At 47.6% G+C, this 14,027-nt stretch overlaps 1 protein-coding gene and 3 non-coding genes across 5 annotated transcripts; all 4 read right to left on the bottom strand.

Annotated features, from left to right (window-relative positions):
• Positions 1-389: 389 nt before the first annotated feature.
• On the bottom strand, positions 390-13,868 carry LOC121672905 (polyadenylate-binding protein 4). Of its 2 annotated transcripts, XM_042045812.1 has the most exons (15): positions 13,179-13,863; positions 7,459-7,652; positions 6,955-7,070; positions 6,352-6,491; positions 6,086-6,180; positions 5,357-5,494; positions 4,676-4,771; positions 3,953-4,225; positions 3,653-3,740; positions 3,284-3,400; positions 2,620-2,747; positions 1,959-2,052; positions 1,735-1,865; positions 1,562-1,661; positions 390-740 (listed from the first exon to the last, which is right to left on the bottom strand). In XM_042045812.1, the coding sequence occupies exons 1-14, from the start codon at positions 13,369-13,371 to the stop codon at positions 1,575-1,577; spliced, it is 1,890 nt and encodes a 629-aa protein (XP_041901746.1). In that variant the 5' UTR covers positions 13,372-13,863; the 3' UTR covers positions 390-740; positions 1,562-1,574. The 2 variants fall into 2 exon arrangements, with proteins under 2 accessions (XP_041901746.1, XP_041901747.1); XM_042045813.1 differs by lacking the exon at positions 1,562-1,661 and having other exon boundaries at positions 13,179-13,868.
• LOC121672908 lies at positions 3,028-3,160 on the bottom strand. Its single transcript, XR_006019078.1, has one exon. It is a non-coding gene; the product is annotated as a small nucleolar RNA SNORA55 (small nucleolar RNA).
• Positions 4,304-4,431, bottom strand: LOC121672909. The gene has a single exon (XR_006019079.1). It is a non-coding gene; the product is annotated as a small nucleolar RNA SNORA55 (small nucleolar RNA).
• On the bottom strand, positions 4,928-5,063 carry LOC121672910. Its single transcript, XR_006019080.1, has one exon. It is a non-coding gene; the product is annotated as a small nucleolar RNA SNORA55 (small nucleolar RNA).
• Positions 13,869-14,027: the final 159 nt, after the last annotated feature.

Below are 14,027 nucleotides of genomic sequence, written 5' to 3'. Positions count from 1 at the left end.
AGGATTTATCAGTGGCAGTGCCGAAACTCAGCCGCCTTCGGAGTAGAAAAGAGCAGCAGGACCATGAAAGATGCAGCTGAAAATGCAGAAATGGAAACAGAGAACAGCCCATGACAGAAAGGGAGCCCAAACCCTCGTACCCTCCACTTGAAAATACCTACCCCCAACCCTTCTCAGATCACTGCTTACAGCCATCACCCCCTTCAGACACTGCCCCAGGCATAATTTTAACCCAGCTGCCTCAAAATACTCATTATCCAAAATCAACAAGCAGGGTAACTCAAATCCCAAGTGAATGTATTCACCACCCAATAACTGCCCATCAGTTTGATTTCACAAAGCCACGCCACATTTCTTCAGCCAACAGAGAGAAATGATGACAAACACAGTGCAAGTTTATTCCTTTATTGATAAATGTTTCCCAAACTTTCCAAACTGGATTGTTCAATTAAACACAAACTCACAAAAATACTTCCAGCCTAAAATCCTCAACGTCCTCTTTAGAAGACACAAGGGGCAGCTCTGTTCTGGCAAAGGAAAAGCTTGCAAACCCCCAGATTCTGGTTTTGGAAACCTCAAGCTTCAGAGTTGGCTTTTTAAATAAGATCTTTAAGATTAATTTACAAAATGCAATATAACTATGTGATAAAATGCACGGCCTTGAGATCTGCAGGACAGTGAAGGATCTTCAAACATCTTGAGCTGATGTCTAGGAAGGGGCTATTTGGCTTCTTTGTATCCTAAAGGAAAAAGGGGAGACAGGTCAGCTCCAGACTAGGGAATATTCCAGCATTCCAAGCCATAAGGAATGTGATATAATTGGGAAGGTACAGAGAAGCTGTTTGTGGTGGTCAGATGATCAGAAATCGTTATTATCCACGAGAAACTCAAATTCTTTGCTAAATCAGCCAGTGAAAATAAGAATAAAATTAAGAATCCTCATCCTTCTTCACCAGCTTGAGTCGTGACATCTGATCTCAACAGCGCCACAGGAAGTACTGGAGATGGCAATTCCAGACAACCCACAGAGAAATGGAGCGTTAACCACAGGGAGAGGCATTCCAATAACCAAAAACCTTCTTGTTCCACAACAACTCCAAACACAGGTGACAGCACTTGCGTGGACAGACCTATCCAGTGAAACGTTCCCAACATTTAATACATCCTGAAGGCAGATGGTTTCCAGGATAAGAACGGGCATGAAGAGCATGCTTAGCCTAAAAATCACCAGAGCTCCTTAGGGCTGTTTCCCAGACCAGCAGTTCCACAAGACTCATCCCCATGTTTTTGTCCTTCCTTTTCACATCAGCTGCAAGGGACACTTCAGGGACTCCAACAGCACCATTCTGCTGTTTATTTAAGGGATCTAAAGAATATTCTTTAAGTTCTACGTAAGGATTCTTCTGGCAGGAACGACATTAGGAGCTTTTTGTTGTTGAAGAGTGGACTATAATCAGACAATCAGTCTGGTCACAGACCCACATGAACTGTTCACTAACAACCGTGTTTTATTCGCTGATTCTGGAAGCTTTTCGCTGAAGCTGAGGACTGAGACACTCACCAGTCATCCTGGTTCAAGAGGTAGCAGCAACCACTCCCACTTTCTGGGCAGCTTCTTTCTTGGCTTGGTGAGCCTGCAGCACTGCCACAGCCTCCTCCACCTGGGGAGACAAATCCAGTGAGATCTTCTCCCTGCTCAGAACCCCCCAACACAAAAGGAACACAGCAGCTCACCTTGGAGCGGAGGGACTCGGGAGATTCCAGCATGTGCAGCAGCTCCGAGTTGTCAATCTCTAGCAGCATTCCCGTGATCTTCCCCGCCAGGCTGGGGTGCATAGCTTGGATCAGAGGGAACAAACGTTCTCCTGAGGGAGAAAAAGGAGTTCAGACAGATGAGTTTTGATCTTTGAAACCTGAGGGGATGAAAAATGATCGGTGAGCACTGGGGTTTTACTCACCCAGCATCTGTTTCTGCTCCTGGGGAGGGGCAGCAGCCAGCATGGAGGCTGTCAGTGGCTCCTGGCCCTGCACATGCACTGCAGGCTGAGGTGCCTGAAAAGGGCAGACAAGGGTTATGAAATAGGTATGAGGCTGATTGCTTCCTATTTAGACAATATTAAAATGTTCCCTCCTAAAACACAACCTCTGTCAAGCCTACAGCACACTTCAGGCTTCAGAAAAGGGCAGGTAAGGTGCCCTTCGTTCACAAACACTCCCTGCAAATCCTGAGCTCAAAACCCTGGAATGTCACACGGGGCACTGTAAATATCTCACAAAAACCGGATCAGACATCGTGAGGTGTTAAAAAAGGCAGGTGTGGATGTTGTTCTTTCTTTCAGTGATACCCCAGTGGGAACTTGGCAAAGAGGAGAGACACTTAAAGGGTTGCAAAACAGGAACAAAGAAGCAAGAAAAACATCCTTACAGCAAGTCTGGCTACAAAAGGGCTTGTGAGCACACGACAGATAAACCAACCAGGGTGCCCCTGGCAAAGGCACAACTGCCAGGTTTGTAAATTCCAAATTAGGACTGTCTGGGCCATAAAAGTAGCTTGAAGTTTTTATAAAAATACTTCAGTTGCATGTGAAACTGCAGGGACTGCCCAGCCCCTGGTGGTACCTGCAGAGGCTGGACACCTGGGTGTGGGCTGCGGACACTTGAGGCGTATTTGTAAGGAGGGACAGCCCTGGGAGCAGGGGCAGCTACAGGAGGACGGGGAGCCAAAGTCTGTGCTGCTGTGCCAACACCTGCAAAGGAAGGAGAACACAGTGACAAACACCTGCAGCAACGTGCAAACAAGCTGGGATGTCTGGGTTTGATTCTGAATTCAAACTACGCTCTGCATGGTGATACTTCTTTAGAAACCATTCTCCAAAGTGTAGCTGGCTACTTCAGGGAGGGGCTGTTCTCCCTAGAACCAAACCACAGATGCCACACTTTGTTTCTTTTTAGCTGCTCACTGGAATAAAATGAATTTGGATGCTCTCCTCTGAAAGCAAAAGCCATAAGCTAACACAGCTTTCTGAGTGGTGTTGCAGAGGTGTAGAGATGAGTCCCAAACCAGTGGGAAAGAACCCATCTGGATTTCCACTGCTGTGCTGTAGCACCAAGTGCCCCCAGACCTGCACTGCACAGCGAGGAATAGGAAAGAGGCAGGTGCTGGCTCTGCTCTTTGCAGACATCCCAGGTCTGACAACCATCTCTGGGAGTAGAAGTCAAGTCTCCACAGCATCCTCCTCCCTCCCAGAGAAAGGGAAAAGCCCAGGAAGAGACCCCTTCTTACCAACTCTCTGGGCAGCAGCTGGGAGGCCCCGGGAGGCCGGAGCGTTGGCAGGGGCCAGGTGGCGCAGGGCTGGCCGAGGCCCCGACTGGCGCATGGCATTCGGCATTCCCTGGAAGCCTAAGGGATGGAAGGAGGGGAAATCTCAAAAGGGAACCAGCTGGCAAGGCAGGACACTCAGCTACAGGGGCTGTGCACGGGAAGAATCAGAGAATCACAGAATATGCTGAGTTGGAAGGGACACACAAGGATCAGAGTCCAGCTCCTGGCCCTGCACAGGACCGTCCCCACAAAGGAAAGCATTAATTGTTCCTGTTGGGAAGGGCAGCCCCCAAAGGCTTCTACAACCAAAACAGCCTCTGGCATTCTCACCTTGAGGTCTTCCTCCTTGCTGCCAGCGTGGGTTGGGTCTCATCTGTGTCATTTGGTTGGGTGCATAGTAAGTGGGTCTGCTCTGAGCCTGGAGGAAGATCAGATAAGCTCAGAGGCAACATCCAAGTGCATCACAAACGTTCACAACATGACCCAACACTCAAGTCAGATTAAGAGAACAGGCAGCTGGCAAGTCACAGAATAACCTCCACAAGAGCTGTTTGCTTACAGGCATAAGAAAGGCTCAGTGAGATGAACACAGCTGAACCCAGACAGGTTAAAAACCCCACAGCAGCTCACCTGGGGCACAGCAGGCATGAAATACCCGCCAGCAGCAGGCTGGAACTGGTTGATGATGGTGTTGGCAGGCAAGGCCCTCATGCCAGCGATGCGCTGCATGTACTGGTTGGTGAGATGGGCCTTCCTCTCCTCCTTCCTCTGTGCCAGTGCCACATAGAGGGGCTTGGAGCCCACGATGCGCCCGTTCATCTCTGTCACAGCTTTGGTGGCCTCCTCTGGAGAGGAAAAGCAGACAAAGCCAAACCCTTTGCTCCGTCCATCTTCCAGCATCACCTGCAGTAAAGATGAATTGCTAATGGAGTACAACTGAGCCTAAGAATCTGTGGATTTTAAAATTTCAGGCAGGACATAACTTGTTGCAGAGGTGTAGAGACAGGTTCTCACGAAGAGTCACCTGTCTGGATTTGCTCTGCGTTGCTGTCAGCACCATGTGTCCCCAGGCCCACACCGCACAGTAAGGAATGGGAAAGATTTGGTGCAGTTCTAAACGCACACAGGAAAGTGCCATTTCATGCTCATCACCTCAAACAAGCATGTTTGCCACTTCCTGCCTCCCCTTTGGGTAAGGGAATGAAGTTTTCAGTACAATCCCACTATTTACTAAGCCAGGTATTTTCAGAATCCCAATAACCACAGGTTAAGAAGAGCCCTTTAATGCCATGGTAGACAAAAGGTCCTTTCTTCAGGCTTTAAAATCCAAATAACCCCCAAACCCCACATTACCTTGGCACTCGTTATTGACCCAAAAGGTGAGAACTCCTTCCTCAGTTTTTCATCATCTATAGTGTCATCTAGGTTTTTAATGTACAGGTTAACACCCTGGAAGGGAGAGAACAGCATGACATTCATAACATTAAAAAAAACCCAAAATCTTAAGCACATCAACTGTTACCCATCTGCCAGAGCTGTTAATTTATCTGAAAACTCTTAATTTAGCATCATGTTCCTTCCACACCACCCAAAGCTGAAGGTGATAAATGTTGCAAAGGCGTAGAGACAAGTCCCACTGTGGTGAAAGGGAGCTTGTCTGGATTTCCTCTGCCTTCCTGTGGCATCATCACATGTCCCCAGTCCAGCACTGCAGCTCAGGGAGTGGGGGAGTTTCAGATGCCACCTCTGACACGACCCAGTTCTGCCATAAATTACAGAGAGCGGTGCAGATTTGTGCTGTCTCTTCCCATCCCTCCAGGGATCCCCATTTGAAAGTCAAGGAGACTTCATGCCTGTTCCTCCTAAACACTTGCAGTGCCAAGACTAAGCCCTGATGCCCCCTCTGCCACCAAATACCACAGAGACCCCTCTGTGTTTTAACCCAGGATGTGTCACAGGACAATGACTACTCTGGCAGTTCCTTCAACAGGCCAGACACGATGCTTAAGTTGAGAAAAGGAACAGATTATTCACCTGGTACCGGCTGAGTCTCTCCTGTTTTAGCTGTTCAAACCTCCTCTTCAGCTCTGCCTGGCGCTCAGCCTTCTTCTGTGCTCTGCCCACAAACAGCATTTTCCCATTGATGTCCTTCCCATTCATTTCTTCCACTGCCTGCACAGAGGGTTCCAAAAGAAACTCTCAGCTGCTGCAGCAAGGCAGCCCCTGATCCTGTCAGAACAGGAGTGCCCAGAGCTGACGTTGTGTCCCTGCCTGTCCATAAACCAGAGTTTGCACGTTACCTTTGCACTGCTGCTGTTAACAGGCTCATTAAAGACAAGCTGAAGTTATCAGACAGATCAAGCTGACACACCACAGAGTGCTGAACTAACTTGGAAATTTATCCTCACCTTTTCTTGTAATTAAAACTATATTTTAACAAGCATTCTGCTTAGAAAATACCATTTTTAAGCAATGTTGTCATTCTAGGTGCCCTCCTCCTCCTTCAGCCCTGCACTGTAGTATTTCTTCAGCAATTAACATTCTTGATTATACCACTGCACTCTGTGTGGATCCAGGAAACTGGAGGAATGCCAAGTCACCCTTGAATGTCAAACTATTAAGGTGCAAAAGGTTTCCAAGTTCCCACATCTAGAAGAGGTCATGCCCGAGGCAGAATTTTCTTCCATTTCAGAAACAGGCTCCCAAGATAAACCAAGTTTTTCTTCTCTGAAGTTATCCAAGCAACACAGAAGTTGGTCCTACCTTGTTGGCCTCTTCATGCTTTTCAAAGCTTACAAAGCCAAAGCCTTTGGATTTTCCAGTGGGATCTGTCATCACTTTAACACTCAGTGTTTTACCTGTTACCAAGGCAAAGGGTTAGTAAAATATCAAATGTATCTCAAGATTATTAATTTCCATTTAATAGCCTCAGCCTCAAAGTGACCCAGGCAGAGACTGCACAGTAGCAGCACTCAAAGTACCACATTTCATGAAATTCACAGCCTCAATAAAAACATTTCTGTATTTACCATATTTGCCAAAGAGCTCCTTCAGTCTTTCATCATCCATGTCATCCCCAAAGTTTTTAATATAGACATTGGTGAACTCCTTCGCCTTGGCTCCCAGCTCGGCCTCCCTCTCTTTGCGAGACTTGAATCTCCCAACAAATCTGTAAGATAAAAAAAATGAAAATCCCAATAAACAGATCGGTTTCCAGAGCAAAAAAACCAATGTGTGACTTGCGGCAAGGCAAAAAAATGAGTGTGTAGTAGGAGCTGGGAATGGGGACAAGAAAAGGTGACAGCAGAAGACAACAAACAGGCCACAGACCAACCAGAAAAATCACCTGTGTGCTGTGGGTGGCCAAGGACTCCCACTGGCCCTCCTACATAGAACCCACCCCAGCCCACTCACAGAGAGGTGGCAAATCAAGGCTCGGTCAGGGAAACCCACCAGTCCTGGAATGGAGGGGTAGCAGGCCATGGCTTGGGCAGGGTCACTCACCAGCCCTGGAGTGGAGAGGTAGCAGGCCAAGGCTTGGGCCAGGAGAACCAGTGCCTTGTGTGTCCCTGTTAATACCGAGATGCATCCCGGAGCATGTGAGCGCTGCTGCTGCCGGCTGTGACACTCACACTTTGCGGTCGTTGAGCAGCATGCCGTTCATCTTCTCGATGGCCCTATCTGCAGCATCCTGGGTCTCAAAGTGCACAAAGGCGTAGCCCTTAGAGCCATTCTCATCACACACCACCTGCAGGAGAGGGAGCAAAGCGAGCTGTCAGCGTTCCTCCTGCGTCACGGGCCAGCAGGTGAAAATGTGCTGCTGCCAAGGGTCAGCACGAGGCAGACACAACCTGAGCGTCAGATTCCTGCACTTCACCGCCAAATCTGATGTCATTTCAGCAATCCCTGAGCTTTTGGTCAACTGTGCCTTTCAGAGATTCTGTCTGAACACCAAGGTGACGGGTTCAATCTCTGTAGGCACCGGGCATTTAAAGAGCTGGGCTTGATGGGCCTTGTGGGTGCCTTCCGATTCGGAATATTCTGTGATTCTGCTCCTTACACTTTGTCACTCCTACACTCAAATCTCTCATCACGTCCCCACCATAAAAGAACTGGACAATGGAACCACATCTCACCTTGCAGGACAAAATGTTTCCAAACGCCGAGAATGTGTCATAAAGTGCCTTGTTATCAATGGATTTGTCCAGGTTCTTGATGAAGACATTCCCAACCCCTGACTTCCTCAGGGAAGGGTCCCTCTGAGACCACATGATGCGAATGGGTTTCCCTTTGATCACATCAAAATTCATGGTATCGAGAGCTCGCTCAGCTGCAAGAGAAGCCAAGAAGAGATTTTTGTGGTTGGTTAAAAAATAAAGGTTTCCAGTGGGTGGGTGATCGTTTTTTTCTGAATTTTACTCAGCTCATGGAGGCATTTGGGGTGTTATCAGAGGTGATCAATGACTTCTAACTCAATGTTTCAAGGGAGGTCTTTGCAGCACAGTCACTAAGTATATAAAAGATTTCACAGCCTTTAAATTTCCATTATAGCAATACATTAACCACCACAGCAAAATGGATATCAAAATGCCTGGGGTTTATTAGCCATATTCTGAATTATTATGAAGGTAAATTGCTCCACCTAAAGAAGGAAAGGAAAACCAGGAAACCCTGATTTAAAAAAAAAAAAGAAGTAACAAAAGTGACTGTGTGGCTGTTTTGCTTTTCATGAAGCTCCCATCTCCCCATCCTCATTTCTATTCAGAGAGAAGGATCATCTCCCTGTCAGGTCAGGGAAAATGTGCACAAACACATGGCTGGCTGTGAGGACATGAGTCAGCCTCTACAGAACTTATGTGGCCAAAAAAATTATTCCCAAGTTGCTCAAGCTGAAGGTGACAAGAGAGCTGAGAAAATTCTGGGGGGGGTTGAAAAAAGTCGGTACACCCCATCTGATTAGCAGGGAAGTGTTTATCTAAACTCTCCAACGCCAGCACTGTCATTCTAACCTGCACTGAAACCCCCCCTCCACGAGGCTATTTCTGCTGCCTACTGGTGTATTAAAAGGATCATTACATACACACATCAGGATCTTGTTCATAAAATTGAGATGCTTGCACTGTTCCGTGCCAGAAAAGACTCCCAGCATGGAGCGAGCAGAGAAGAAAGAAAGATTGTTAATTCCCAGCATGGAGCAGGCAAAGAGATGGGAAGACATGCATTAAAATCAAGGGAAATTAACAGGGCAGAGCCCAAGCTTTCTGAATTTGTTTGGCTCAGTTCTCCCAGGCCGCCTTCGCCCTGTGGTATTTGCTGATTAGATTTAAGGAGCAGAAAATTCAAGGAAAAGACCAATCTGAACACCTTGCATGTGACTTGGCTCATGCAGCCTGAGTAACCACTCAGCATGTCCCAAAACCATCTCTAGGAAGTCCAGTGGAATATTGCCTACCAAAGTCAGCACTCCCTACCCCCAATGCCAGCTTCTATTACTTCATGGAAGTTTCTCCGGATTTTTCATGTGCTTTGAAACGTTTTTTGTTGTTGTTGTTGTTGTTCTTGCTGCTTTTTAAATTGAAGTGGTACCATTGCTGTTTTCCCCACACACAAATCCAGTTGGAAACAAGCTCTGCTTGAAAAAAAAAATAATTTAAGGACTCCAACAGCTCTGTTTAGACAAAGGTGTTAAATGCAATTAAGTGCCAGGCTAAAATGATTCCTCAGCTGCTGCTCCAAGTCCATGCAGCCCAGGTTCTTCCTGCAGTCCTTTCCTAGTAGGCAGCTCAGCAGGCGACCCGGTGCAGCTTGTCAAATTTGGCAGTGTTTATTTATAGCAGGCAGAGGTCCTGCAGAAGCATGTGCTGGCAAGGGCACAAACTGGGTGGATAATACCATTTGCAGCAGGACCAGGCTCCTGCTGGAAGGTGAGGAGCAGATGAAGCAGTGGCGTGTAAGCAGGGGGAGCTGTGAAAGCTCCGCAGCCACCACCCAGATCCAGAGCAGTTAAGAAGTTCCTCCCGGTTCTTACCAGCTCCCCAAGCAGATACTATTGCACCGCTCTTTCAACAGGTTGCTACTGTTCCACTCTATTATTACGCCGGGCTTGGAATTCACCCAGACACTTCTGGTGAGCAGTGAAAGCCCTACATGGATTCCCTGAGGGATGCGTGCCACACCCACAGGTGGAAATGCAATCCCACTCCACCAGGACCTCAGAAAACCTGTAAGGGATCTGCAAGAGTTCTGTGAATGACTCACACCAAGCACATCTGATTCATTTCCTTAATCTGAGCAAGCACCTTCTCGTTTTCTTCTATTTAAGCCACAAAGCTTCAGCCATTTCAGTTCCTGTATCTGTTTCTCTCCCACTGGTTCCTGTCATCCTTCCAGCAGACTCAAACTGCAGCTCATACAGAACACTGAACACACTCACAGCCCCTTTCAGGCTTCCTTTTCATTCCCTTTCCATGGCCTTCTGGACAGGGAGAGCACCTGAACACTCACTGCAGTTTGCCTCAAGAGCAATTAAAATCCCTTACAGGCTCCCTGATGCAGAGCTAACACAATGCTGGAATTAGTGGCTGTGAAGACAGAGAACCAATCTCACACCCCAAGATTCACCCAAGAAGAAACTCCACACAAGGAATTTTATTCTCCCCAAACCTCCAGGCTCTCACTTAGGCCACTGAGAAAAAAAGTCCTGACAAGGAAAGCACAGGAGGCAAATGTAACCACTTCTTTTTTGAAAAGAGATGGTTGCACATACAACAGGCTTCGATTCCTCAATCACTGAAGTTACAACCAAATCCTGCTGCAATAAAAAAGGTACCAACTCCTCCCTTTTACCTCCACAATTTACCTTGCACAGCTCCTCTGCCTTCAAGGAGGAGAACAAACAAGTTTATCTACACTCTTCTACAGAAACACGAATCTATTCCCAGCCCTGGGATCCTCCTTAGCCTGGGAAACATTCTGTTTTTCCTACACTTTCAGAACATCTTATCTCTGCAGCCAAACTGAAGCTTCTCTGCTTCGTTACTTGAGTTGTCACTTCGTGACTGTCAATGTTTGGAATTAAATTGCATGGAACACATGAAAAGAGGAATTCAGCTTATTTCTTGAGTTTGCTTTCTTTCCCTTCTTCACAGTCAGGAAGAATAAATATTAACACAGCCACAGCTGAGCCTGAACTAGCCAGAACTTTGAAGTGTTTCCTTACCCTGCCTATCACAGGATGACAGGCTCAGCATTCAGCATTCCCTGGTTACTCCAGCAAGGAGCTGCAATCAAAACCAGCAGAGCTCATTTTCCCTAAAAATAACCTCTCTGCAGCAGACCACTGCCAGTTAGACAATGCCTGTCCTGCATCACTCCAGCAGCTACAAAAACACAAAAAAAACCCAGAAGCTTTGACCCAGTTTGGACACGGGAACCTGGAAGTGCAGAGTATGCTCAGGATGTGGCAGTGTGAGCTCCTCGTGACCCTGAAATGGGGAAGAGTTCTGGCTGCTTGATTTGCTCTGTGGACACAAGGACAGAGTGCTACTTTAGAACACAAAAAAAAAAAAAAAAAAGTTAAATCGTTGCTTTCTTCACATTTACAAAGAACTCACCCTTCCACAAAAGGTGCTGGGGAAGTGCAAACTATCATTTATCAACCTTTTTAACACCTACTACCAGTTCAAACATACGGTGTGTCCACAGCAAGTTTGCAGAGCACAAAACCTCCTGATTACTGTTAAGTGGTACTTCGGGAGCACCTGCTCTCAACCATAAATCCAACCAGATTCCTGCAGTGCTCCCCTCAGCTTTTCACAGATTTAGTGGGATGAAGCCCAAGTGCATTTCTGATTATGCATTCCTGGAAGAAAACAAAGATCCCTCCTCCTCCTCTCAGGAAGCCTCATGCAGTCCAAATTTCCTTGAAAACAGTCCAAATTTCTGCATTTTACACTGAAAATCATCTTCTTCGTAGTCAAGTTTGTTTTGGAGAGACCACAACCTTCTTCCAAATTATCTATCCATGTCCTGCTGCATTACAAGGAGTACCAGCAGCTGGGTTTTTTATTTATGCAGAGTAACAAATGCTGCAGTTTGACAGGAGAAATTCAGAAATTCTCATCTCTTCATGAGGGCAGGAGGAGTCTGACTATTCCTCTGTGGCCCAGTAACCACTCAATATTTAGGTTTAAACCACTTGACCTTCTAAGACCTACCAGTAACAAGACACCACCTACTTGGTCCAAGTATCACTTCAAGTCCAGGAGCTTCCTAAAATGTCTGCTGCCTCCCCAGCAGCCCAGAATGGTGCAACCTCCCCCTAAATTCCTGCCTATTTTTTTTTTTTAACCATAAAAGATTACCTTGGAATCTATTGGGAAGGCCCCCATTTGTATGAGGTGCAGAATGTTTCTGCTAAAGCACATGGGACCAAGCCACTGATCCCTTCTGACATCAGCACTCTTCTCTGCTTTGAGAGAACGTTTATCTACACTTCTGCACCCCATCTCCCCAGGATTCATCCAACCCGAGCTCAGAGTTCCTTCCTGGCTTTGTTTCTGCTGCTTGTTTTTATTTCTCTGATCCTGCAAAATGAGATCAGAGCCTAGGGAAGGCAGGTGGGCTGGGATAACTTTGTCCAGCACATAAATGTACCAAGGTGGTGTTTTAAGGGCAGTCAGGGCAGACAGGTTCATCAGAGCAGGATGGGACCACAAATACAGGCTCTCAGGTTCTTTCCTTCTCACTGAGAAGCTTTAAAACACAAATATACTGCAAAAAAAAAAGCTTTTTTGAGAGTGCCATGGATGAGATATTATGCAGTGGGGTGCAAGTCAGCTTTTAATCAGCATGACAAGAGAAAGGATCAAAAGTGCCCAATCAGATCAGTCCAAGGGAAGGACATCAGAAGGAACTGCCCTGGGAGAAGATGGAAGCTCTGCAAAAACATAAAGCAGGAAAACCTACTACGAGCTACAGGAAAGCTGCTGTAAACTGATTCTGAATTCAAGGGGAAAAGCTCACTCTCATCTCTACTTGGATGCCTCTATCACATAGAGATGCTGTTAAACCCCAGCACGGAGCAATAAACTTGCAGCAGTCAGCAGGCAAAGCTCTGAAAACTGGGGCAGAAAACACTGACCCATTTTCCTTCCAGAAGAGACATGTTCCAAAATGACCTCTCCTGTCCCATCTTTCACCTGCTGCTTCAGCTCTGGAACACCTGGCTTTGAGCAGGAAACAAAGTGTGAAAAAAAGAGAGTCTGGCAAGAGCAAAGCAATGTGGCATCGGCACAGGAGACAGCCTGGCTTTCCACACATCCAACAAAGCATTTTATTTCACTTTAGAGCAAGAACACCACTTCCCAAACTGGGAGGCACGTCCAGCTGCTAGCACAAACACAGCAGATATTAAATTTATTGAACAGGGAGTGCGGGGAGCAGCCACAGGATCAGTCACTGAACTGAGCACTCAACCAGAGCTGACTGCTCTGAACTTTCTCTGCTAGGGCTGGCTGCACAAATCCCCACAGAGACAACCCCAAACGACCCCAGCACGAAGGGAAACACACCAGGGATTATTTCCTTACGCGAGGAACAAACACAAACCTCCAAAATTCGGAATCAGTGAGAGAAACAGGCCCGTCTAAAAGAGATGTTACCAAGATGTGCCTTTGCAGAGCATTTCGTAGACACCAAGCAGCAAAAAACACTCCTGTTGCAACCACTAGAAAGGGACGACTCACCCTGTAACACTGTGGTAGGCAGCTACGTGGCAACACGTGAATTAGTGGGGAAAAAATGAGGGGGGAAGAGATAAAAAAAAGCCATGGATGTGGTTGGAATTGTCACTCACCATCTGCTGGCTGCTGGAAGTTGACGTAGGCGTAGCCCAGGGAGCGGCGGGTGATCATATCCCTGCAGACCCGAATGGACAGCACGGGCCCGGCGGGGCTGAACTTCTCATAGAGCATGGCCTCGGTGATATCGGGGTGCAGGTCCCCCACGTACAGCGAGGCCATGGGGTAGCTGCTGGCGGCCGTGTTCATCTTCCCCTCGGCGCTCTCAACCACTGGGGACCACGGGGTTTTACACCTGGGGGTTTCGAGTCAAGCTTCTTATAAATATTAATCTTGGGGGAACACTCAAACTCTTAATTAAAGCCTAAGCTGCGGCCTGCAGAAGCTTGGGGGGGGGGAGCGGCGGGAGGGGGGGCACCAGGACACAGAGCAGCTGAGAGGGTCGTGCGAGCTTGAAAAATCAGCAAAAAACACCCCAAAGTTACGCCTCCTGAAGAGCAGCGATCGGATACGACGCCAAAATTCATACGCCGGCTCCCGAGCGCTTTGAGGCAAAAACCTCCCAAACCCCACGTCTCTTATTTTTTTTCCTTCGATTTAGCCCAGATTCTGCAGAGCGGCGGCCCGTTGATCTTCTGAGGAAATAAAAACAAAAATAAAAACAAATAAAGCTCTAACCCGCATTAATATAACTACTTCCTTTTAAATTAGCTCAGCTAGGCAGCCTAAAAGCATTATAAATAAACCAGAGCGGCTGTGGCGGCGCGACAGCCCGCACGCGGCGGCCTGAGGGCGGCCGGGCAGCCACGGAGCGGCCGCCGCCGCGCTCGCCCGGCGCCCCCGCGCTCTTCCCCAGCCCTCCCTGCCCCGCGGCGGGGTCGGCGGCGCCGGACCCGACCCCGACT

Source organism: Corvus kubaryi, unplaced genomic scaffold, assembly GCF_017639235.1.
Source record: "Corvus kubaryi isolate FWS band 111438036 unplaced genomic scaffold, C.kubaryi_AGA036_p1.0 65032, whole genome shotgun sequence".
Taxonomy (NCBI): domain Eukaryota; kingdom Metazoa; phylum Chordata; class Aves; order Passeriformes; family Corvidae; genus Corvus; species Corvus kubaryi.
This window is presented reverse-complemented; position numbering and strand designations above follow the sequence as displayed.

What these genes read in the sequence shown, in the direction of transcription:
- LOC121672905 (XM_042045813.1), bottom strand. Translation starts at nt 13,371, where the DNA reads ATGAACACGGCCGCCAGCAGCTACCCCATGGCCTCGCTGTACGTGGGG. An exon ending in GGAGCTCTTTGGCAAATATG is followed by an intron (nt 6,181 to 6,351) that starts GTAAATACAGAA and finishes CCTTGGTAACAG; the next exon opens with GTAAAACACTGAGTGTTAAA. An exon ending in TCATGCCTGCTGTGCCCCAG is followed by an intron (nt 3,741 to 3,952) that starts GTGAGCTGCTGT and finishes ATCTTCCTCCAG; the next exon opens with GCTCAGAGCAGACCCACTTA.